Consider the following 27,168-nt stretch of genomic DNA (forward strand, 5'->3'; position numbering starts at 1 on the left):
TCTGCAGCTCATATGCCTCGAACCTGAAGTTACTCAACATGCAGGTTTAATATTTTTATGATCTTTCAAGGCTTGCCTAACTGCCTTCTGAACCACTGCAGGATCCGGCAAAACTCCTACGACAGCCTGCTGTGACCAGTGGAATGGCAAAACTGGCAGACATCGGCCATATAACAAGCAAGGAAATGGGCCCAAGTCTTGAACTCGGGGTGGCTCGTCAGTCAAACAAGTAGAAGTATTCGAAGGCACAGAATGACAGAGTACCCCGGCACACACCTGTGCATCTTCATTTTATCAGTCACAATAGGGAGTAGATAAAAAACAAAGTTACCACTACACAAGAAAGTCATAACTAGAAAAGACCTAAAAATAGTGTTTCTTTTTTGTATATCGGCAGTAATCTTTTCTTGAATGTGCATGTGTCAAACTCCTCTACAGCTATGCAGGACGTGAGAGGTCCTAGTCTCCTGCGTTGACATGGCATACAGTGCCCACAAGAGGCGTTTGTGAGCGCCCGTGCCTGCACCTTTAACTGCGAGACCCAAAACTCCATTAAAAATGGTATCACTCGCCAACCCACACTAAGGATCCTACAACGAAGACACTGCGGGGCACCAGAGCTCTCCTGCCATACAATCAAAACTACACCGCCATTTTGCCAGTTTCTATCTTGCCAGCCAGCACACCATTATAGGTGTAGAATCATATCCTCAAGGTCTTTCTACAGCAAGTAAAATGTTCCCTGTAAAGCACATTGTGGTTTCTGAGCAGTCAGCATAGGATCAATTTGAAAGGCAACATTCCGGTTTGATCTGATATGTGGGCAGTTTCAAGTGAGTGTGTGCCAGCATGGGAGGGGTTATGGGGAGAGTTCTGCACCCTCAGAGGATTAGGGCCCTGCTGTGGTAGAGATGGTCCTGCCTGCTAACATAGTACTTCCACAGGCAGAGTTTGCCTAATTATTATAGTATCATGCAGCTGGACCACTGCTGCAGATGAATAAAGATACAATGGGGGAAGTTCTGTTCTCGAGCCAAAAAGACAGCAAAAGTAAACACACGTAGGAGCGGGCACTTGCTTTTTGTTTTCAATCTTGCTGAGACTTTCCGGACCCTCTCAAATTGCAGCAAAATTGGGAAGAATAGAATGTTTTTGGGGCTCCCACCGCCTAGGAGATCTGGGTATTCCTACCGGGTACCTTCTGTTTTTTGCCTTTTTTCATGGTACCCCAATGATTCTGAGTTTAAAACTGCATTCAGGCTGTAATGGCAGGCCTGGAAACTGTTTTAAGGAGCCAATTAAGTGGGAGGGCACAATAAGTGCTGCAGGCCCACTAGTAGCATTAATTTACAGGCCCTTGGTATAAGGTATACAAGGGACTTATAAGTAAATTAAATATGCCCAACATGTGTAAGACAATGTTGCCACTTTAGCACTGGTCAGCAGAGGTAAAGTGCAAAAGATTCCCAAGGCAAACAAAAATGAATTCATCAAAAATAGGAGGGGTGAAGGCAAAATGTTTGAGGTCGGCCCTGCATAGAAGGCCAACTACAACAGAGGTTTCTAAAGTTTAGTCATTTAAATTAGGTTTGACAGGGAGAATCACTAAAAAAACACTTATGTATTTAATAGTATGGATTGATACAGTTTGTAATTCTGAAAAATTCTGCCTGGAGCACTGGCAGGCCAGTACTTTATTTTTAGGTAATGGTCATCATTTCATACTGGAAAGCAAACATTCTTTCATACATACATACATAGCCTAATAAGTACAGTTTATTTACGAGCCTGAAACTGTTTTGCAGTGGATAATAAAGTGATAAACCAATTCACTGCATATTCTGTCTTTTACTAAGCACATTTTTGGTAAAATGTATGATTAAGAAACACTATACCTGAAAAGCGAGCATGAATTATCTATGTTTATACTGAAAACGCCATCCTCTCTCACATTTTTTTTGTGCACTGAACCACCAAATACTTTATTCATCATCTAAAAGAAAAACAGACAAGCCAAATTAAAAGCAAGTGGACAAACGTAATTTTTAAATTTGTCCTTAACAGTCCCAATCCCCACAGTAGAAAATGGAATTTTAGAATGCCAAAGAATGAAATTACATTTAGCTATCTGGGTCCTACCCAATAAGCAATTACGGTAAATGGCGATTCATTAATTTAGTGGTAGTAAAGTGATGGCTGTCAGCTTGTAGTAATTTAAAAGCCTTGGGTAACAAAGACAAAATAGCTGGACAATTAGTAACAAAGGTAAGCCGCAGCTCGAGTCTAGTAAGAGAATGTGGACGCCGGGCATCATTCTTCATAGTGCTTGAAGAGTTTAATGTTGTTTGTAATAATTGAGGTAGTGAGGGACAACAGTTTGCGACATGGCCTGCTTCTGTACTCTTGTTGGTATTTGGACAAAATATTGAGTTGAAAACATTGTGCTACAGGAATATCGTCAAAAATATTGTTGCTACAGAAATATTGTGACAAATTATCGATGAGAAGAATATAATTTTTGGGGGAAAGAAATATGGGTTTTCAAAAAATACTATTCTTAATATAGTTTTCATTACTACAGTTGAAAACAAAAATATTGTTTTTTAATTAATTCAATGTGTTTTAGTTAAACATACATGTTCTAGGTGGGATATTGTTAGAATATTTGTTATTTATTTTTAAAATATGGTTTGTAATTTTTACTGCATTAGTAATTTATTCATAATGTAATTAGTAATTTTACTTTTAGTAGTGGGTTGTTCGGTTTGTTGAGGAATATGGTGGGAAGTTAATTAAATTATAATCAACTTGTATTTAATGGTACACATTTTTTTAAATTATTTGATCATTTATGGTAACTGTTTAATCGGTTTACATTTTAAATTATGTTTTGTAATTTAATATACATTTTAATTTTATCAGTAGCATGTTATAATTTAGTAGCAGGTTTGTAGGGCAATAGGGTAGGAAGATAAATTACAATTTAATACTAATGGTGAGTGTAGTTTTATTGAAAATTATTTAATTGACTTAATTATGTCAATGTTTTAATCAACAGCGTATATGTTTTATTTTATTATTTTGATTGCAATGGATATTTTTATTATAATATCAATATAGGAGGTTTTATTTTTGTAGCGGGTTTTTGGTTTTGTTTGGGAATAGGGTGGGAAAATAAATTTAATTTCAATGTCGGTATTTATTTACAGTAGATTAAATATGTTGAATTAGTGATGGTTATATTACACCTCCTTGACCAGGTATTCTCCAGTCTAGCTGACCTTAAAGGGAACTGACCCCACTCCACTACCATGGACAGACCATTTCCTGATAAACCTTCTTTGGTCTACTAGACCCAGGACGCAATCCTCCTGGTCCTTCGGTCGCCTATGGAACAAGCTCCCACTAGCCAAATGGACCCAGGAACTTGAAAGGACCAAACCCAGTTCAAATCCATGCCCGATCAAAGCTAATGAGGATTTTCTCGTTTGGATAGAGGAGTCACTCAATGCTGTCCTCCCCAAGATTAAGACATAAAAAAATACGGGCCTCATAACGCCCAATGGTATTCCCTGGAATTGGGCACCTTAAAGCAGCAATGCAAAGTGATGGAAAGACACTGGAGGAAAGATTTTCTTCCTTCAAAAAAACAGGACTATAGACTAGCCATTCTGGCCTACAAAGCTGAATTAAGAAAAGCCCAAGCCTCTTACTATCAGAATAGAATTTTAGCAGCGTCCAACTCGCCCAAAGAAACTTTTAACATCATCAAAAAACAACTCAAAGCCCCCTGTCCTAGAACGGCCCCCAACACTCCTGGGAAACGGTGCAACAAATTAGCCGAGTTTTTTAATACCAAAGCCCAGTGTATTCTGGAATCCCTCCCACCCAAGAGGGAAGAGGATAAACCTTCTTCCCCGCAGACGGATTCCCATTCAGACCCCCTGAATAGATCCTCAAGGCTTTTCCTCCCGTATCCCAGGACAGTTTCATCTCCCTGCTGGCCACGGTAAAGAGTGGCTCTCCCACTGACCCAGCGCCATTAAACATTCTGAAACAGGTTACCCCAATAATAGCCCCCAACTTGATAAACCTGATCTATGCCTCGCTGTCCTCTGGAATAGTTCCCACCAAATGGAAAGGCGCACAAATTAAAGCTCTACTTAAAAAGCCCAATCTAAACCCGGTAGAATTGGGCAACTACCGCCAGATATCCCTTCTACCTGCCATAAGCAAGGTAACAGAGAAACATGTCAACCCAACTCTTCCTGGGTTTCTTGAAAGCTACAGCCTGCTCCATTCCTCCCAAACCAGCTTCCGCCCGCGACAAAGTACCGAAACCGCGTTACTGGCAGTAGTAGAGGAGAGTAGGAAAATCCTGGACTCAGGAGGTTCAGCGGCCATTCTACTCCTAGACCTGAGCGCCGCATTTGATATGGTGAATCACTCGATACTGATTCAACGACTCAGGAGTATAGGAGTGGACGGAACAGCGCTTCTCTGGATTTCCTCCTTTCTGGAGGGGAGAACCTTCCAGGTCTTTGAAGAGAACATTGTTTCTAAACCTACCCTTCTGTTGAGTGGTGTGCCACAGGGCTCATCACTCAGCCCGACTCTTTTTAACATTTATATGTCCCCTCTACCAGCCATTGTAGCCCTCCATGGAATCCGGATAATCACCTACGCCGATGACACACAATTGGTGGTTGGGCTCAACCAAGCAGATTTAAAAACCCATGCCCTCTACTCCTGCCTAATTGACATCTCAAGCTGGATGGACACCTCCCAGCTTAATCTCAACGGAGAAAAAACTGAGATTATGATTTTGGGCAATACTCTGTTTAATCCCAGCATGATGTGGCCCCCTAGCATGGGCCCAGCACTGGTCCCGAAAGCAGAAATTAAGAGCCTCGGGGTATGGCTGGACCAGGACCTGAGCCTTGGGACCCAGGCCAGAAAAACGGCAGCCCTCTGCTAGGGCTTACTTAGAATGGCCCGAAAGGTCCTGCCCCTCCTTCCTTTCGAGGCCAGAAAAGTACTGGTCCAATCATCAATTCTTTCCAGATTGGACTACGGAAATGCTCTGTATCTGGGTGCTCCCATCTCCGCAGTCACAAGACTCCTTAGTACAAAATAGTGCCGCAAGACTTCTGACAGGAACCACCAATAGACTCTCAGCAAAACCGGCTCTCCGTTCCCTTCATTAGCTCCTGATGCAGGAACAGGTTAGGTTCAAGGCCCTATGCTTAGTGCATAAATCAATGGAGGAACTTGGTCCTCCTCATTTCCACCATGATTCGTCCATATAAAGCCAACCGGAACCTTCGATCAGACGCTCTGTACCTGGCAGAGATCCCCAGGATCAAGAGGTCTAGGAGTGACGGTAGACTTTTCTCATATAATGCTTCCAAACTCTGGAACTCCCTGCCCCTCCACCTCCGCACAATCCCTAACCATCTGACTTTCCGGAAGCAATTAAAGACCATGCTCTTCCCTTAGCCCTCTGTCTCCCCTGTGTCAGTTACTAGCGCTGGGATGCTTCCATGTAGCCATGCGCTCTACACATTTCTTTCCATTCCATCTCATTTTATTTATTTTGTTAATTTAAATGTATAATTTAGTTTTGTATTAGCTTTTTTTTTTTTTACACTTTATTTAGATTTTTTTTTAAAGATCGTTACTTAAAATATAGTGTTAATATTTTGTAAGCAGTTTAATTATATTGTGTATTTAAGTAGTTTAAATCCATACTTTTAACTTTTATTGTTCTATATAATTCTTTCAAAGTCCTTTCGCTACTGTTGCTTAGACTGGAGTGGGAAAACTAAATCTAACCCCTCCAAAGTCCAAAACCTTCTGTACTGTTGCTTAGTCTGGACTGGAAATAGTAAATGTAATCACTTTGAAATCCAACGCTTTCCCTACTTTTGATTAAAATGGATTATTATAGTGTTTTTTTTATTTTCATATTTTTAGCAGGGTTTAGGTTTTTTGTAGAGAAATTGTTTTTACTATATTTCTTTACTTAATATTTTTCATATATGGTTTTAATTTATTTCATATTTATAAAAATGTAAACCATTGTCAAATATTTTTTTTTAATTTAGTGCACACTGGAAGAAAATATATATATTTAATATTTTATTTAGGTTATGTAATTGTTTTGATATACATATAATCACTTTTAAATCACTGTTGGTGCTCAGAAATTGCTTATAATAAAAACTGCTTACATTTGATTCAAATATATATATATATATATATATATATATATATATATATATATATATATATATATATATATACATACATATACACACACACACATACATACACACATATATATACACATATACACACACACACACAAAATATAACATTTAAATAAATATACTTACAATTATTAAATAGAAATGTTTACATTTAAAGATGCAAATGTTTAAAATACAATTTTAACAGAAGATAAAAAAAAAATTAAAAAAAAAGTAAAAACAATGGTCTGTTTTTGGCCGATATTTTTTGACACAATATTTCGGTTTCCCAATATTTTTGGCCACAATATTCTGTCAGTGATCCCTCCTTTCATGTGAAAGAGCATAGTAGGATCACATACTGGGAGACTGACCAGACCATCCTAGGGATTATTTAGTTCAGAGTCATGGTTTGCAAATATGTCAAGTCTTTGTTTCGATAGGCTTTATGAATAACAAATTAATTTGATCCAAGCTCCAGCTAGTAGCCAGTGAGGTGCAATCAGAGCTGATTTAGCTTGGTAAACTTTCAAAGTCACAGATGAAATGTAATTTAAATGAAGGGGCATCCTTTCACAACTACCTATCAGTTTGACACAATTTCTCTGAACATTTGCGAAGTTGCAGAAACAGGATGACAGAAATTATTATGAACACAACTATTTAGTTTACAGTGGTTGGTACCTGCATGCCATAACAAATTCCAAGGACTGGTTTGCCAATTGTAAATATGGCTGGGTCAAACCAAGGAGCATCTTCTGCATAAACTGAATTTGGTCCTCCAGATATCACAATTGCCCTGTAAAGAAATTATCTGTGCTGAAATACTTTAATAAAATACATATAAAACCGTAATTGTTTTAGCCTACTGAAGCACATTTCCACATTTTAAAACACAGGTACAATTACATATCTAAATATTTCTCAAATATAGGAATCCTTTTAATATAAATATGGGCATTGTTTTTTAGGTTAATAATTCCTGTTCATCACCTGCCTAAGCACCGCAGCAAGTGACAAGATTTCAGTAGCAATCAAATCTTGTGCCCATGTTTGCCTCCACCTCCCCATGCCAGAGCCACAAATACACTAGATTTGATATGACAAAGATAGGTACATGGACTGAAGTATTAAGGATTCCAGGCAGCAGCATGGAATGCCTGCGATTAGCACATCATTTACACTCTAGCACCATAGAAATAACATTGGAGCGGATTACAATGTCGGCGGTCAGACCACCGACCCCTATCCCGAAATCAAGCAGTCCCGCCCAATTATGATGCAACCGCTGTGCTGGCAGACAAAGTGCTTTTAAAAATGGCAGCTTGTGCTGCAGCCCATGAAAAGGGCTGAAGCACAAGCAGAAGTGTTAAAGAGCACTATGTGCACATACATGCACCGTGTGCCATGCACCATGTGGTGCATGCTACACTGTGCGTGGGGGCACTACATGTGCCCCCAGGGCCACTTTGCAGTAACCCACGAGGGACGAGGCCCTGTTTTGGGCTCCCAAACTTCCTTCAGATAGTCATTTCATGGCAGTCGGACCGCCATGAAAAGGATGTCGAAAAGGGACATTGTAAGCTCTGTGGCGGTGCCTGTCTCGGCAGCGCCGCTTATCAAGGGATAGGTCACCACCACCATTATGACCGCTTGAATCATAATGCGGCAGTCAAACCCCCCGGTTTTGGTCTGACCGCTTGAATCATAATGCGGCAGCCAAACCTAAGGGCTGTCAGTCAGTCCGACTCACATTGTAATCGTCCCCTTTGTTGGGTGCTCCTATTGCAGTTAAATATTACCTTCTACCAAGCAAATCATGCAAAAGTATACTTGTTTGGCAAAAATGCACTGCAAATGCATGGTGTGCACATATTTCAAACAGTGACATCTGAAAAACAAAATAAAATTAGCCAATCAATACATAATTGCCAGCATAAGAAGTCAAGCTGGAAATAGCGAAAAGGTATCAAATCCTGAAAGAAAAGTAAGAAAGAACATTGTTTTTTCAAGAAAAGCTATAAAAAGGGACCCTGAAAATAAAAAATGAACATAAGTAAGACTTTGGAGGGCTGAAATTCTCTAGCTCTTCACGCATCTTGACTGCATCAGCTTGAATACTTATGGGTTTATTACGATCCGCCACCGCAACGGCTAAAGGGACCGCCCACCATAGGTGCATCAGTCCCGCCATGCAGGTCAGGATGCGCCCGCCACACTGGCGGGCGCATCCCGCAATGTACAAAATGCATGTAGTGCATGTGCATGCACAACGTGGCAGGCACTGCGCGGTGCCTGCCATCTTGTGCATGCAAATGCAGGTGGGTACCATAGGTACCCCCCATGTGCAACCCCCAACAGCCTGGGGGGCAGCAATGGGCCCCCAAATGCAGAAACCGCATGCCGAAAGGCTGATCTTCGCCATCATCTTAATATGGAGACACCGCCACCATATTATACACGTTTTCCGCCCGGTCGACTCGTCGACAGGCGGAAAAGCGGCATACGGTCTTCCTGTCCTCCGCGGACCCCCCAGCCATCCTAATACGGCGGGGGGGGGGGGGGAGGGGGGACGGGTCGGGTCATTCTGGCATGGATGGCAGGCAGATCGCCCCCGGCGGTGGCTACCACCGGCCCGGCGGAGGTGATCCGCCCGCCATCCTAATAGGCCCCTTAGACTTAACAAATCCTACTGAACAACAGGCAGAATATGTAGTTCATATACATGGTAATGGTTCTATAAAGGTAAAGTGTGGCACTATTAAAGAATATCAAAACACAAAAGCAATTTTAGGGATAGTGACTTCTCACACTAGGATGGTTTATACTTCGGAGGTGACCAGGAATGTACTGCTGATAGAAGGGATTGCAAGGGAATGGTATGAAAGACTGTTCAATTTCCAGGTCAAAACATGAAAAACAGGACACTCTTGTCTACACCAAGATGTCCGAAATAAATTCAGGCTCCTGAAGTACCCTTAATTTCTTTTTTGGGCAGTTTTATGGAGCATGAACTCAGCCGAAGGGGATTGGAGTGCTTTACATGAGCACCAGTTGCATTACATAATGTCAGATTAATTTGAGGCATTATTTAGACATGGGAAGATTAAGTTATTTGCCCTGAATCACAAGATGTTGAGCAGATGCCAGAACTCGAGATCTAAAATCAGTAGCACTGGCCGTATGCCACTTCTTCTCCACATTTTGACTGCTGTCATGCCTCGGGTCTACTTTAAGGCCACAGTAGTGATGATACTGGATAGGGATGGGGGTGGGGGATACCTTGGGGATTGGTGCAGTGCTGGAATCTGTGGTTCCTCACCCATGGTAAAGACAGCTGCAGCTCTCCTTTTCTGGTCCCAGCCAGACCTATGGACCAATGGTTAGCTGTCTTTGCTTTCTTGTTTCAACAAGGAATCTAGGGCCTGATGTATCAAAGTGCTTGTACCCATTCAATGTCTATTGTATAAATAAGTTGATACATCACAGTCCTAATTCTTTCTGGACCTGAATGAATTGAGACTCTAAGGCCGTAGCCTCTGATCTCATTAAACTATCTTCCTTTTTAATTGGCCCATTACATCTGAGGTTGTCAATTTTCTTGCTTGGTTATCAGTTGATTAAGGGAAGCAAGGAGTATTATGGTGATCAGCAATAACCCAGAGAAAAGGGGAGTGGTGTAAGAGAGAAATAGAAACCCTGGATATCTTCACTGTGCTGAGCAGTTGGTGTCCAGGTGTAAGAGCAGGCAGAGACGTGGATACCCAAATAAGAAATAATTCCTGATACTCAGAGCCTAATTACGACTTTAGCGGTGTTGAAGCGAGCCACCACGCCAACCTCCTGCTCCCACGCTGCCAAAGTCGACCGTCGCCTATTCGCAGGATTACGAGTTTCCTTGTGGTCCGGCAGGCAGTGCTTTGGCAGTCCCATGGTGGTGCAGTTAGAACTGCAGTGCAGAGGGAGCACCGAAGCACATTCCTGCACAGCATGGACTGTGCAGTCCATGCCGTGTAGGAACAGGGGTGCATGAACACAGGGGGGCACAACATGTGCCCACCTGCATGCACCTCCATGCACAGAGGCCCCAGTGGGCCTGTAGGGCCCCATTACTTTCCTGACTCCAGTCCTCCACACTTTTCATAAAAAGTGTGGAGGACTGGAAAGTCGTAATACGCTTGGCGGTGCATATTGCTGCCTCCAGACAGCCACGCCTCCGCCGAGGGATCGCAAACCCCCAGCGGTTTCAGTGGTCCCATGGCGATCCATCTGCCAAAGTTGTAATACGGCACCACCACCACCGCTGAGCCACTGTGTGTTTGGCAGTCCATGGACTGCCAAACTCATAATCAAGTTCTTGATCGCAATCTCTGAACTTCTAACTCTCTGTAAGAGGAAGATACGCTGGGGCTTCCTAAAGTGGAAGAATGGAATCATATATAAGAACATGAACTAAATACTTGTCTCTATGTTAATACCTACAGTCAAGAATTTGTAAATTAAACCACTCTGAATGATTCTTAACGTTACAAGTTTATCAGCTGTAACATAAGGAGAAGACAGGAGTATTGAACGTTCCCTTATGACAACAAGCAATCGCTTTCCCATCATATTTACTACCTTAACTCACATATCATCACTAGGTAAAACAAATAGGCCTGGACAATTGAGAATGATCCTTCTCTTGTTGAGAAACTAGTTAATTATAGAGTTCATATCCCTTGAAAAGGATAACTCCCCAAAACAAAGCTCAAAAATTTAAATTATTGAATACAATGCTATCCCAGGATACTTAGCTGAATACTAAAGTCTTTGATATCTCCAGGTGTAGTGTGTGTATTCCAACACTGGCAACAGAAATCCAGCTCCTGTTACTATCTGATTACCTAGCAAAAACACGAGGAAACATGAGGAACTCAAATACCGAGAACCAAAGATGGCCAAATCCCTGCAAGTCATGTGAAAGCCCATGGCACACTGCGGCTTGCAGTCTGTTCTAACTATCAATGTTCCTTGTGTAGTGCGCATGACACAAATGTCAAGTCGCTCACCAAACGGCTCCCACATTTAGCAAACAGCATTGAACTTCCCGATTTAGAATTGTAATGCAGGAGGAGCCAAGATGGCGACCGGGACGGCAGCGTAGGCTCCCGGCTCCGTGAACCTCCGCATCCCGCACAGATATCCTGCATGAGATCCTTAGCCTGCGCTATATGCCCGTGTTGGTGAATGAGAGCGGCAACCGATCGTGTGACTCCGAAGTTTCTGGCGGCGGGATCGCCGGAGAAATGTCCAGTTGAAGTTTGCGGCCTGTGCATCCCTGGAACCGGGACCTCGAGTGGACAACATGGCCGGGCGGCAGTTCAACAACAGCGGCCTTTGATGACTGGGTGGAGTCGGACTAACCGGAGCGGTGCGAATATCGGCCTACATTTCGCCGTGGTCGTTCCTACCACTAAGCGTAGCGGAACGAGTGCATGCCCGAGGTGGCTAATCCAAGATTCCCCGGTGATTGTCTCAGCCTTCGCCGGTGAGCCGCCCGGCCGCCGCCCGTAACTCGCCCTGATTCTTGCGGACTGCTCCCGGATTTTCGCGGGCGCAGGTCTGTGGAGGGGATGACTGTTGCCCGTGACCACACAAAGGATATATTTTTTGCCTGCCCCCGAAACCCTGATTCCAGTGACATGGAACCTGAGGCGCTTGTCCCTGAGTCCTGGTCCCAATCTGGGTTGGACCTACCCGGCGGCCATCTTGACAGGACGAAGTCTACTATCCTGTACACTGGGTCGCAGCACGATCGGAAGTGTGCGACTATGAGGAGCGTAGCGGAGCGAGCGCCGAGAGCTGTGCTGGGGTATGGTGATCTTCTCGAGGCCCTCGGTGCCCTTCATTCCACCTTGGTTCACGGCGCCTGGGTATTGGGGAGTAAGCTTGATGGGGTGACATCAGCGTTGGAACAGTTGCTGCCTGCCTGTCCCCAGGTACACGGGGACTTCCTACACCGCACACAGGAGGACAGTGTCGTGACCGCCCCTGTGGATAGTGACCAGCTGGAAACTCCGGACAGTATCTTAACGTGTGATCGGCTGGCTGTGGGTCTGGTCTGTTCCGGAGGTCTTGGACCTGAGTGGGGGGTGGTGGCCTTGTCCCGTGCGCGGCCTCCGGCAACCCAGGCAACATTCAAGCAACGGTCGCCTGCTCTGGCTGATTTCGCCTTCTTGGACCTTGTGTGAGGTGCAGATCCTGGGGCAGCACTGGGAAAGACGACTCTCCATACTGCTGACTGTGTTGGTGATCAGAGACTTCCACCCTACCTGTGTGTGTTGCTTCCTGTTCTCTTTTGGACGCTCCTCTTCTTTGTAGCATTGGACATGGCACTGGGTCGATGGGTATGCATGGGTAGATTCGCAAAGAGTGGCCAAGGATAAGGCTGATCCTTCAGAGGTGGTCATCTAATAGGCGGGCGGGCTCAGGGGTTGCGTGCTCTCACGGCATAACTGTTAGTGTAACAGGCGCTTAATGCTCCCCATTCTTCTTTGACTTGGTCGATTCTGTGTTGCTTAATGTTTGCTTTAGGGGAAAACAAATTGTGCGGGAGGGAGAAGCCGAGGGCATGTTTTGAAGGCCCTCCTCCAGTTTATTAATATTCTCTCTACCCCCCCGTCTGGTGGGGTTTCTTTTCCTACTCCTCTTTCTCTGTTTCTTCTATATTTCGGGTCTGGTTCCGGGGCGACAGGCACGCTGCTGGGGGGGGGGGGCCGTACTCATCTGCAGAGGTGCAGGGTGGGGGGTTGGGGGAGGGGATCCTTTAGTCTTTAACCCTTTTTTTCCATGGCCTCCTTTTTCTTCTCTTATTCTTCTTTGTCTTTCTTTTCTGGGATCAGCATGGTAGAACTCCTTCATCGTTAATCGCTGCGTTTTCATGTGTGCCACAATTTCCGTGGTGTTTTCTGGGTTTTAGGACAGGGGACTGCAGGTGCAAATGGCCGTGATATTCCTCCACATCCTGAACTTCTTGTTTCAGCGCCATTGACTAGATAAATTGCTGTTTATTGTGGACGTTTATTATTCTGCCTGCCCTTTCTTGCTGCCGGGAAACTGTTTGGCACCTGATCCTTCCATTCTCCCTTATTATAAAATGAAAACCTTTTGTATCATGGTCTCCTACTTGGGCTGTTTAGTGGCCGAGAGTATACCAGCATGGAGATTCTGCTCCCCGAGGTGCTGCCTGTGATAAATATTGATTTCTGTTATTCTGAATGCTTAGCGGCCGGCCCCGGGGGTTGTAGGCCCATACTTGTTATTGGTTGAAATGTCAATAAAGGTTTTCCAAAAAAAAAAAAAAAAAGAATTGTAATGCACACATTAAGTTTGTAGGAGCACGTTGCCTCGCCCGTCCTGGTACCATGGGTGAGCATGGTCTGAGGATCTTAACAAGCACATGCTTTTGGGAAGTTGGAAATCCCACAACACCTTCAGGAACATTCTACTGTAGAGTTCCACAACAGAAGTGACTCATTCGTGTACACACAAAGATGCACCTGCAGACCTGATCAAAATGTATGCACACACTGGCTACCCATCGCTGCCTATACTTGCTTACTGTGTGTGTCATGTATTTCAGTGCTTCAACTTCACATAGTATCATCAATGCAGCTCTATCTAGTCTATGCAATGGGCTAGACAGACCTTCAAGGTGGACCTTCATGGGATTGCACAAAGTTACACATCATGATGCTTAGTTTCCAAATAAATTCAGCAAACAATGTGCCTGTTGGACCTAGAGTCCTAGGGTAGCTTGGCTCGGGTAGAAAGGCTTACTCCAGAGTTACATGTCGTGCTTGCATCACACTCACTTCACACTCCAGCGCTCCACCACTAAAAAAAATGAGCTACACCAAATACTTAGGAACGGTAGTTACGTTTTATCTTTCCTTATCAGGTGAAGTTAATCAATTCTTATCCAGTACATTTCAGAATGAAAACATATCATTTTGTCCAAATTAGCAGTACTTTTCTACTTCAGACCGGCAAGAACTTAAGCGCGCCCCTTGGTGATTCGATCCAGCGCAGTAAACTCAATAGCGCGTTGAACAAAGTCACCAAACGAAGCGCTCCACATAACATTCACATTGTACTGGAAATCAGGTGATTACTTTAAGCGCTGTACCTAACATTCAGATTGCGCTGGAAATCAGGTCAACAAATTAAGCACTGCACTGCATGGAGAGTTCCCAATGTGCTTCTAATTAGGTCATTATATTAAGCGCTATACTTGAAACTCACAAAGCGCTAGAAATCGGGTTGTCACCTTAAGCGCTATACTTGGCACTCACAATGCTCTAATACTTTGATGCATAATATACTCTTGTATCCGCTCACGACACATAGCGGGTCTTTACAGTATAAATCATGGATTTCCTTTGAAGCAGGAGATCGGGTCTGTCAGGATGCAAACTGGCACTCGTTTATCACACTCCGGAATACCCCCAAAATGCCCGGCTTACTATTAAAGTACCACGTCTTCCTCAGTAGATGCTTGGAGTGATCAGGAGCAGAGTTCTGTTTGCTGGGGGCAGTGGGGGGCTCAACTTGCCCCGGGAGGGATCTCCCCGGGGGGAGGGGCGAATCCAGGGCCACTCCGGCCTACCGCCCTCCTCCCCCAAGGGTTTCTCTAATTACGGACCTCTTGTGGGATTCTCCAGGCGGTTGAGGACTCGCTCCTCAGAGCCCCACTCATCGGCATGCTCCACTCTCTGATGGTGTCCTGGGGGGTGGCAACGCCGACGTGGAGCCGTTCCTGGGCCCCACAACGATCCCTAAGGCTAGGCGCTCACACTCCCAGTGACTGCCGGGAGACGCGCCCGCAGCCGCCAGAAGCAGCGCGGCCTGCGGGGGCGCAGCCTCCTCACACAATCAGCATTGGCGGGGGCGGCGCTCCACAGTCCGCCCCCTGCATGTGATCTGGGTGATGCAGGCTTCCCTTCCCCTGCGGTGGCTTCCTCTCACTCCTGGCTATGCCGCGCAATCGTATCCGGGCACTATGGGGCCCTAGTCTTCCTCACGGCCCCCCCAGGTGACAGTAAGACGATCTTCTAACCCCTGGGCTGCGGCGGTGAGTGATTCCTGACGGGGTCTCAGTACAGGGGTGGCCAAAATTAAGGGGGGTGCACTGCACTCACATCGGTCCGCCAATTTCCCGGGACTATGGCGAAGATCACCTTCCCGTTCAGTCAAGAGCTGTGATCAGTCACTAATCCTAGATTATTCCAGAGTTCCAGGCAACGAAAGGGCTGTAGAGGGTGTGGCCAAGGATGGTGGCTCTTTACCCTGTCTCCCTTCAGGGGTCCTGACTGAACAAGAGCGCATAGGGTTAATGTGACCCCAGAGTCAGTGGCCGGGGGCAGGGTCAGGTCAAGAGGTCGAGGGTGGTATCAGCTGAGGGGAAAGAAAAAGCAGACCCTAAGAACTGTCAATTTCCCTCTCTAGCGCATCCACCTCCCCACTCAGGTGCCTTACTCCTGACTACCTCACAGCACACCTTCTTCCTCTAAAATGGCCAACGCACCTCACCTCTATTTATAACCTGGGCCCTGGCTGGCCAGAGTGGGCCAGAAGGTTCTGGAACCCCTCATGACAGTCTATGGCCCAGGTTCTGAGGTGACAATTTAGTCCACCATTTTGTGAAGGAACTCTCTCCCTCCCTCCATTTTAGTGAAGCACCTTGCGCCTCACCCTCAGTTAGTGAAAATGGGGTACCCAGAGCCTCTACGTCAACACTAAAAAAAACTAATGGACAGAAAAATTAGAGGGCAAAACGGTGAAAAGAATAAAAAAAATGAGGAGGGGACAGCCAAGGGCTGGCAGGTCTAACAGTGCCAAATACCTATCAATTAAAATCAACTGGTTGTTTCACAACCTTAGCCTGGGTCCCTGTTCTGTGCTGCTGCATCCCAAATGATTCCATGGACACTTGGGGTGGGGTGTTCCTACACGGTCATGGAGTTCCATGCAGTGGACCTCTTTAAATATGCCGAAAATTGCCTTGGATCAGGTGCATCAGCTGCCACTGGTCTGAGTGAGGCCAGGGAATGGCAACAGGCAAGCAGCAGTGGTCTTATAAAATTAAAATGGAAAGGTTGATATGAATATAAAAAAGGCATTGCCAGGAGTAAGGTTCACAAGAACCTCAGGACACGTTGACTAACATTAGTAGCCCATCGAGTGTATCATTTTAAGGTGAACTGCCTCTATTTTTATAATAAAGAGACAAAACTGAGCCAGCACAAGAGGTGGTGGTGGGCGAGTTGCTGAGCATGCCCACACGGAAGGTAGAACAGTGTTTAGATGAGCTAGTGAAAGTTTATTTGAAGGGTATCAAGACGTGCCAACCAGTGCAACGCACCATATTGTGATTGGCAATACATTTTATGTGCGTCTTGCCAATCACAAATACACGTCCTGTTTCAACATTGTGTTTTAATTTTTTCACAGCAGCTTCTAATGTTTTAACTGGCACCTGCTCATCCAAAGCTCACATGCTAAAGAGAACAGCAAACTTGGCATGTGTTCACATATTTCCAGAGTAATTTTTTCAATATCACCAGCAGGGGCCACCGACAGAAAGGACTCCCAAGCTGGGAAAACGAAAACCAGACTAAAATGTGGAAAGGTTAGGAATATAAAGTGAGTCTATGTGTGAGAATAAAAAGTATATTTAATGTATCAAATAAGCGACCTGTAGGTGACTACAAGTGTACACCTTAATATGTCTGATACAAACTGCCATGTTAAGTCCCAGTGCAACTATCATTTGCTTAAGGATCCACAAGCTGAAATGAAGAGCTTTGTTAGCTGGGAAAATATTTAAACCGATTACATTTGACACTATTTTGAAAGAATAAATGATGTTGGCAAATTAAAGGAAGCAAGTAGAGTCATGGTTCGCTTCATTGCCCAGCTCTCACTCACACAGCCTGATAGCGTGTCTCTATTCGGGGTCTGTGGGCATGTTCATCAGTCTTCAAAACGACAGTGGCAATGGGAGGGTTCCTACTGGGTTACTCGGAGGTGACTGTTGTGGGTCCAGCGAAATTAGTCAAAGATTCCCGCACTACTTAAGCAACTCTCAGCAGGAATCTTTAATGCATGGATGTAAATATAGACCACACCCAAACCGCCTCACGTGCTGCTATGATGGTGTCTAAGTCAGGGCTGGCTCTAGGGCGGTGCGATCGGTGCCACCGCACCAGGCGCTGACTTGGGGTGGGGGCGTCATGTTCATCTTTTCAAAAGCACCTGTTGCCGCATACATAATAAGCAGTTTTCCAGCATCAATACAAATGACAACTCCGGTGATTAATGTTCTTCATGGAGAGACCGGAGCTTTGTCTAGTGAGAGATTCGACTCATCATAGCGCAGAGGGGTTATATGCCCGCTGCAAAGAACGTGTCTCATTCACATCACCAAGTGCATATCATATAAATAAATCAATGGGTTACCGCTTTTGTCAGAGATCCTTTTGTTATTTTCAGTTTATAAGTTAAAATCCTAATAGTGAGCTATTAACTGCCACCAAAGAGCTTCATGCAAACAGCAAGGAAAATATTAGAGCTATATATTTTTTGCCCAGTCTTTCATTGTCCTTATATTACAAAAGGGGTTCATTTGGGTGGAAATCAATTCTTATTATTAAAGAAAACCCCTAATAATGGTGTTGCATTTTAAATTCTGAATTTGTGCTTTTCCAATAGAATCACTCTTAAACTATACTGCCTACCAGTATGGATGAAATGTGACTCTTACTCTTTGTAGGCCTTTGTCTTATGTAAAATTTCCTATATACTGATTTACACACCGATGATTGATTGTATCTGTGATGTAAAGTGTATGCTGATATCTTAAACTTTTATGAGTGGCGCTATAAAACTAAATAAATCTAAGAGACAGTGGTTATGGAGACTTGAGGGGCACTGTCAAATGGTGGTAGTGAGGGAATCCGTAGAGGAGGTGGTCATTGGTGGGGGGGGGGGGGGGGAGGGGGGCAACAAATATTGTAGCACAGGGTGCCACTAGTGCAAAAGCCGGCCCTGGTCTAATTAAGCAGCTGTGCATTTTGGTTCCTGTGGGTTCCGTTTCAAGATTTAGATGGAATTGGATGTGCGGAGGGAGAGTCAACAGGACTGAAGAATTTTAGCCCAGTAGGATGCTTTTTTGATTTTTTCAAGTTGATCTCTGTGTGGAATTTGGGTAACTTCCCCCTGCCCTCACCCCAAACCCTGACAGAGAGGTGAGGAGAAGAATGATCACCCCTGTGATACCATGTGAATGGTGGGGAGACGTGTCAAGGCCACAGTTGAGGACCTGTGCCTAGAAGGGGTATTGTTTTATCTAATGAAGGTGTGTGATCATAAGTCATTTATTCAAGGACAGGAATCTACTGCCACTCTACGCCCCAGTGGAAAAAAAGTCAACCTACCCATGGAACCCAAATGTACTCATTTGCATGGTTAGATTGAGCCACATCTTATAGTGTGTGAACTGGGGACATACGTAATCTAGGGTAATGAATAATCACAGCTGTACAGGGAAAATGTGCCCAACTACAATGTTGGCAAGACGGGCCAGCTACGACGGCTGGTATTGTATATATCAATATAATACATTTAATGAAAATACCTGAATCCTTGTTCTTTAATTGCAAATGCAGGTGTTTCCAAAGGGTAGATCTCAGATTGCACAAAATATTCTCGGATTCGTCGGTCTATGACTTTTCCGTACTGCGCCCCAGCATCCAGAATCACCACCGCTCCCTCATAATGATGCTGGCCATCCTTAAGGTCTCCCCCAGCAGTCTCCAGCTGTGAAATCTAACAACAATTCATCAACACTTCATAAGTATCTCCTAAAGATGTATACATTTGACGTTGTACTGAATGTAGTAAACAATCAACAATAGAATTTAGATAATCGGCATGAAAATAGGTACAGAGTAGACAAAACATCAGCAATCGTTAAAACAAAAGTATATTTTACTAAATTATGACTAAATCGAACTGTCAAAAAAAATCAAAAAGAAGCAAATTAAACAAAATCGGTTGCGTTCCTCCCATGACTTGATACTTAAATTTGCTTTAGACCACTGCAGTTCTAAAGAACCTTTAGGTGTTTTTGCTGCAGTGATTGCAAGGCCACTGACTTCTTGGAAGACTCTGGGCCCGTTCAATGATGGATTACACCGAATCCTCTCTCTGGTGTTAATCCCTAGAACTATAGACTACACACAACACAGCCAAACCAGAAATATGAGAAACGGAGTACAGTGGTCAGAAGGATAATTAACGTTTTGCATAGACCGTTCCATAACCTGAAGGACACAGGATCAATTCTTATTCATAGCTTAGATTCAGCCTTTCTTCACTCTGAAGTTCCTAAATTGAACAGCATTTTGGTGCATAAATTCACAGACATATTTATTGTGGCAGGTTGTGGAAAACCCTGTGGTAGCAGGCACGGAGCATAAGAACAATTGTTACTTACCTGTAAACAGGTGGTTCTCCAGTATTGGTGTCTTTCATAGATTCACATGCTTGAATATTCCCCGTCGTCGGAGTGGGAGTCCCACGGTAAATAATATAGCAATATATATAGCCATAATATACATATATATATATATACATATACATAAGTAATCATATAAAAACAGAGATATAAGTAAGTAATAACATCAAGAATGTCCCTATATGAAATTTCCATAGAGATACATGGAAAGAGAAAAAAGACATTCGTAGTCTCTCTGTCATTATGTTAGTCCAAACTACGGCCAATCAGGCGCCAGCTCCTCTCTAGAACCTTTTCCTCAGAGCTCCTCACCTCAGATTTTCGTAGCACCAAAGTGACCTTAGAGTGTATGAGGAGAAGAGAGCCTCTGAAGGGAGGAGGGAGGGTCGCATGTGAATCTATGAAAGACACCAATACTGGAGAACCACCTGTTTACAGGTAAGTAACAATTGTTCTTCTCCAGTATTGGGGTGTCTTTCATAGATTCACATGCTTGAATATAGAATAGCTAGCAGTAACAATCATCATTGTTTCCATGATCACATAGCCTTGAAATTATAATGACAATCAATCTTCTCATGCATATGACAGTACTGAATAACTGTAATTGTATAAATGCATCATATGTCAATATAAATGGAAACAATATGGAGGCGGGAGGAAGAGGCTCACCTTATTTAAAAAGATTGCGTAGCACTGCCTGTCCTACTGCAGCGTCCTCTTCGCTTAAAGTTGCCAAGCAGTAGTGCTTAGTAAACGTGTGTCTGGTCGACCACGTAGCTGCTCTGCAGATGTGTTGCAAAGGTACTCCAGCAAATAAGGCAGTCGAAGATGATACTGCCCTAGTGGAGTGCGCTCTCACTGAAGACTGTAGGGGTTTGTTCGCCTTTTGGTGGCAGAAAGCAATAGCTGCCGAAATCCATCGAGCAATGGTCGGCTTAGTAACCTGACGTCCTTTATGACAACGTCCATATGCTATAAAAAGTTGATCGGATTTTCGAAACGAACTTGTCCTACTGATGTAGAATTTTAGGCATCGCTTCACGTCCAAAGAGTGCAATCTTTGCTCTGCAGGTGTCTGAGGGTTGGCAAAGAAGGTCTTTAATATTACTGGTTCATTAATATGAAAATCAGTAGGCACCTTGGGTAGGAATGATGGATTGGTGCGTAACACTACAGCATCCGGTTTGAACTGCAGGAACGGAGGTTTGACGGTAAAAGCATGAATGTCCCTGACACGACGTGAAGACGTTAATGCCAGAAGTAGTGCGACCTTCCAAGTTAGATATTTTAAGTCGGCCTTGTGAATGGGCTCGAACGGAGGTCTCATCAATTGCGCCAACACAACGTTAAGATGCCACAACGGAGGAGGGCGTCGAATTGGCGGGAATTTCCGAAACAAACCCTTAAAAAATTGGCGGATTATTCTTGAGGAACAAAGGGAATTTGATCCATCCTGCCGAAAACGGGAAATTGCTGCCAAGAAAACCCGTAGGGTTGCATGAGACAAACCAGAATTAGCTAGGTGCAAGAAGAAAGGTAGTAATTGGTGCGCCGTGGAGTGTATCGGGTGGACTCCGTTAGCAGCACACCAGTGGCAGAATCTTTTCCATTTGAACTTGTACGTCCTGATTGTAGAGGGTGCTCTTGCTTGGGCCAAAATATCCCTACAATCCTGCGGGATGTCTAGATGGGCGAACTCATGGTGTTCAGGTTCCAGGCCGATAAGCTCAGTGAGGAGGGATTTGGATGACAAATTCTCCCTTCGCTCATCGTGAGTAGAACTGTCCGATGTTGCAGGAGGATTGGTTGACATTGGGACATCAGAAGCAGTTATGAAAACCACGGTTGTCGGGGCCAGCGTGGGGCTATTAGAATCAGGTGGCAAGGTTGTCTCTTCATTTTCCAAAGGACCCGAGGTATGAGGGGAATTGGAGGAAAGGCGTACGCAAATAGATTGCACCAGTTTATCAAAAGGGCATTCCCCTGCGAGCCCTTGTGGGGATGCCAGCTTGCATAATTCCGGCATTTCCGGTTCTCCGGCGTAGCAAAAAGATCCAGTTGCGGACGACCCCATATTTGGAATATCCTCTCTAGAGTGGGTTGGTGTAATTCCCACTCGTGGGTCGACGAGGAGGACCTGCTTAGGGAATCCGCTAGGATATTGGCTACTCCTGGTAGATGTACTGCTGTAATCATGATCGGATGACTTAGAGACCAGTCCCAAATTCTTTGAGCTAACCTGGACAGACTTGGGGATTTTGTTCCGCCTTGTTTGTTGACATAGTGCATACAGGTCGTGTTGTCTGTTTGTATTAGCACTGATTCTCCCTGGATCAAGGGCAAAAATGACTTTAGAGCCAGATAAATTGCCATCAACTCCAACCTGTTGATGTGCCAAGTTCTTTGATGTGCTGACCATCTTCCTTTTACGGAGAGATCTTCCAAATGTGCACCCCATCCCTCTAACAAGGCGTCTGTCGTGATTGTCCTGTCCGGCGGCACCGACAGAAAAGACATGCCTTCTGTGAGGTTGGCTGGATTTGTCCACCATGCGAGCGCTGACCTCATTTGATCTGTGACACGTACCATGTCGTGGAAAGAACCCGTGACTTGACGCCACTGAACATCCAGTGCTTCCTGAATAGGACGTGTTCTCAGCCTGCAATGAGGAACTAAGGCAATGGAGGACGACGCCATCCCCAGAAACGATTTTAACATTCTCACAGAAACTGACTCTTTTGACCTGATTAACACCACCAGCCGTAGTATCTTTTGCAGACGCTCTTGGGACAGAAACGCTCTTGCTGATACCGTTTCCAGAGTTGCTCCCAGAAAATCCCTTTGTTGAGCAGGATGAGGTTGGGATTTCGCTGCGTTTATTGACAGACCTAGTGAGCGAAACACGTTCTGGCACAGAAGTATGTGTTGTTCTAGGTGAGTGCTTGACTGGGATTTTAGGAGAAAATCGTCCAGATATGGAAAAATCTGCACTCCCTGAAGTCGCAGAAACGCTATCACTGGAGCTAGTACCTTCGTGAACACACGAGGGGCCGAGCGCAGACCAAACGGTAACACCTTGAATTGGTAATCGTGTTGACCCACTCGAAAACGCAGGAACCTTCGATGCCTTTGTAATATCGGAATATGAAAATAGGCATCCTGGAGATCTATAGTTGCCATGAAATCTTCCTGCGAGAGTAGACGCAAGATGTCTACTAGCGTCATCATACGAAAGGATTGGCTCTTTAGGTATTTGTTTAGTGCCCTTAAATCGAGGATGGGCCTCCACTCCCCGTTCTTCTTTGTGATCAGAAAGAATCGGGAATAAAAACCCTTTCCCCTTTGCGATATTGGCACCATTTCTACAGCTCCCTTCTGCTGTAGAAGTCGAACTTGATGTAAAAGTTCTTTTATGTGAGCAGGTGGTGGTCCGGAGGGTGGTGTGGAAGGAGGGAATTTGGTGAATTCTAAGGCGTGTCCTTTCTTCACAATGTCCAAAACCCAACGGTCCTTTGTGATGGAGGACCATTGAGAAAAGAACAGAGAGATTCGACCTCCAACCATGCATGTCCGGAAAGAGTCACTGTCTCTTAGATGCGTTCCCTCTGTATGAGGATTTCCCTCTATACGACTTAGAGGCCTGCTGTCGTGAAGATTGCTGTTGCTGGGTATTGGAATATCGGTTGGATCCTTGATTATAGGGTCTGTATTGATTATTACCCCTTCGAAAGTTGGAGGAGGAGGTGCCGCGTCCGCGTGCACCACGAAAATTCTGCCTTTGAAATTGAAGGTTTCCTAAAGATCTAGCTGTCTCAGTGTCCTTTATGGATTGAAGTGCCTCATCAACGTGAGTTCCAAACAACGCTTCGCCGTCATAAGCCATGTTAAGAATCATGGACTGTACTTCCTGACGAAAGGATGTCGATCTTAACCATCCTTGCCTGCGCAGAACAGCCGCTCCGGCAAGCTGACGGAATCCCGTGCAGGCGATGTCTACTGCACAATCAATTATCTCCGTCGATGCTGCTTCTCCTTCTTGAAGCAACTTCATTGCTTCCACCTTAGATGGCTCCGGTAACTCTTACAGTACATCTGAAATGTCAGCCCACACCTGTCGGTCATAGCGACCCAATATGGCCAAGGCATTAGCTGCTCTTACCACAGTAGAGGCCATTGAAGAGAACTTACGCCCTATGGCATCCATTCGACGTCCGTCACGGTCCGGTGGTGCGGTGACAGTCGACGTCGGATTCTTTGCCTTACGTTGCGCTGCCTGCGTAACGACTGATTCAGGTTTAGCCTGTCCTGTGAGGCACGCTGGGGTTCCTATTGGTGCCTTATATTTCTTCTCTAATCGAGGCACCTGTGCCGGCAAGGTATTCGGTGTTTGCATCAACTTCTTGCCTTCCTCCCAAATAAATTCCACAATAGGAATAGCATGAGTCTGTTTAAACGGCTGACTTTTGAAATCATAGAGGAAACAATCTTCCTCTCTGCGCTCAGTTGTTAGTTTAAAACGTTGCGCCGCCCTCTCCATTAGTTGATGGAAATTCGCTATGTCCACTGGAGGTGAATCCCCTGTGACTATCTGAAAGGGGGATGGTGTCTGTACTTGGTAATTGTCCCACTCCGCCATATCATAGTCATCGTCCTCCACATCCCCATTATCATCTGGGAGTTCACCCTCTTCTGTTTCTTTCTGCGGAGGCTGATATGGAGGCAACCTCTCTGGGACCTGCCTTGGTGGTGCAGACGGCAGCAGAGGTAAAGGATTCTCTATTGGTATCGGTGGTATAGTTGGAACCACAGGAGTTGACGGGACCTCAGAACCTTGTGGCGGTAGCGGAAAACGTTGATTATAGTCATCCAACATGCGTTGGAGATTAGTTATAAGCGACAAAGGAAGAGTCGCCGTTGGTTGTTTCGCAGGCACCTGCTGTATGTACACTGGATCTTCATCCTCACTGCTGTCCTGGCATTTAATTATGAGGTCGGATGGGCTTTGCGCCGTTCCAAAGGACTCCGGCAGACCCTCGGACTCCTGATCAGAATCCGTAGCAAATAAAGGTGATGGAGGCTGCGCCTCTGATGCAAGCGACGCTGAAGGTGCGTGAGGTAGCTGTTCTCTCCTTGACTCTTGGGCAGACGATACTTTTTTCAATTCTATCCTTATGAAAGAACCTGCCGTCGACTGCTGTATGGTAGACACTGTGGATGTCTTCGGAGAAGGCCTCGTCGACGGAGCTGTCGCAAATGGAACGATTGTCGACGGAATAGGCGTCGGTGAACCTTGTGCCTTGGAAATAGACGTCGACGGAGCCGCCGTCGACGGAATCGTCTTCGGAATCGTCGTTGACGGAGCCGCCGTCGACGTAATAGTCGTCGGAGTTGTCGTCGACGGAGCCGCCGTCGACGGAGTTGTCGTCGACGAGGTCTTGGTCGACGAAGCTACCGTCGACGATCCCGTCGACGGGATCTTTTTCTTCTTCGACGACGGAGTGAGCGTCGACGAGTTCGACGACGCCTTCGTCGACGACACGGGTTGCGTCGACGGTGCCTTTACCTTCTTCGTCGTCGACGATGTAATGGGCAAAATTGAAGTCACCGCCCTTGTACTACTGATGGTCCCCGTCGACGAGGATAACGTCGACAGAACGCTCGTCGACGACGAAGCAGCTGATGTCGTCGTCATAGTCACCGTCGACGAGCCTGAAATCGCCGATCTCGTCGTCGGCAGCATCGTCGACGAGGCGGACAGTCTTTTTCCTGAAGACTGTGAAGTAGACGCCTCTTCAGCCTGAGAACTGTGTCTCTTAGGCGACAAAACAGTAGGTGAGACAGCAGAAGTGGTAGCTGTCAGAGTCAAAGAAAGCTTCTTTTTCTTGAGGAAAGGAGATGGTAACTCCTGCACACTACTGCGCTTAGAGGCTGGTTGAGAACTGCCAGAATACAGACTTTCCACATCAGAAACTGGGTTATCCTTATCCTTCAGTCTCTGTAGCCATATTAACAGACGGCCTTCTCTATCCTTTAAAGTCTTTGTAGAAAAGGTTCTACAAAATTTACATTTTGCCACCTCATGGTCTGGGTACAAACAGTAAATACACTTACTGTGTGGGTCCTCAGAAAATAGACGCAGCTTTCCACATGAAGAACATGGTCTAAACAAAGATTTCTTACTGGAAGACATTCTGACAAAAAAACTGAGCAGAGCTCAGGGAGACTCCCTGTCACACGACGTGCGGTAGAAAATCTGAGGTGAGGAGCTCTGAGGAGAAGGTTCTAGAGAGGAGCTGGCGCCTGATTGGCCGTAGTTTTGACTAACATAATGACAGAGATAGACTATGAATGTCTTTTTTCTCTTTCCATGTATCTCTATGGAAATTTCATATAGGGACATTCTTGATGTTATTACTTACTTATTTCTCTGTTTTTATATGATTACATATGTATATATATATATATATATATATATATATATATATATATATATATATATATATATATATATATATATATATATATATATATATATAATGGCTATATATATATTGCTATATTATTTACCGTGGGACTCCCACTCAGACGACGGGGAATATTCAAGCATGTGAATCTATGAAAGACACCCCAATACTGGAGAAATACAAATCAGTTTAGATTTTACCAGTGCCAACAAAATGCAGCCGCCTCTAAGAGGTTTTGCAGCAAGAGACTAAACAAATAATGTGGAGGCACTGTTCTTGGCCATTGAAAAGTGACCAACAGAGTCAACAACAACCCCTTTATTACAGCTATTGAATGCCACTCTTCATCAGTTACCTCTTTGTCCTTAAAATGAAACTCAGTATATGGAGTTTCAGAATGCAGAATCTTGAGAATATTTCATAATTTCCTGCAATTATACTTCAGCTGCACTCGTTTTATGAGCAGCTAGTCAATCTTTCAACATCACAGTTGTGTTATACCAGGTATAATAATGAACTGCAACTACCATTTGTGCTGCTTTAGCGTCCCCCTCTTGTTTTCCTTTTGTCCTTGCATGTCGCACTGTAATATAGTTTGGCAACAGTCTGCAGGGCCTGCCCTTGAAGGACGGCTAAAACTACAGAACTGATGCTCCTCCAAGACACCCTTAGTGGACCTGGAGATGGGAAAGCTATACATTTGTCATTCCCACTTTATAGTTTCAACGTGGTTTCCTCCCCCTTAACACACTCGACACAAAGCCCTTTGTAAGTATACCAATTCTACATTTTGTTCCCTAAATGTAAGGGTAACGCGTGTTGTCCTCGCCTTTTAAATTAAGTCCAGTGGCCCAAGGTAGATGAGCATAATAGAGGACTTGTTCTTTAT

At 44.8% G+C, this 27,168-nt stretch overlaps 1 protein-coding gene across 2 annotated transcripts in view; it reads right to left on the bottom strand.

The window, feature by feature from the left end:
* GMPS (guanosine monophosphate synthase) overlaps positions 1 to 27,168 on the bottom strand; it is a 591,203-nt gene that overhangs the window by 475,507 nt on the left and 88,528 nt on the right. Inside the window, exons 2-4 of one of the 2 annotated variants that reach the window (XM_085634772.1) lie at positions 18,931 to 19,121; positions 6,936 to 7,050; positions 1,896 to 1,993 (exon numbers count right to left, since the gene is read on the bottom strand). In XM_085634772.1, the coding sequence (XP_085490898.1) occupies positions 1,896 to 1,993; positions 6,936 to 7,050; positions 18,931 to 19,121 (404 nt within the window). The remainder of the gene's footprint in view (positions 1 to 1,895; positions 1,994 to 6,935; positions 7,051 to 18,930; positions 19,122 to 27,168) is intronic. The other variant, XM_085634773.1, reaches the window with a different exon arrangement.

The sequence above is a fragment of the Triturus cristatus genome, chromosome 11 (assembly GCF_964204655.1).
Source record: "Triturus cristatus chromosome 11, aTriCri1.1, whole genome shotgun sequence".
NCBI lineage: Eukaryota > Metazoa > Chordata > Amphibia > Caudata > Salamandridae > Triturus > Triturus cristatus.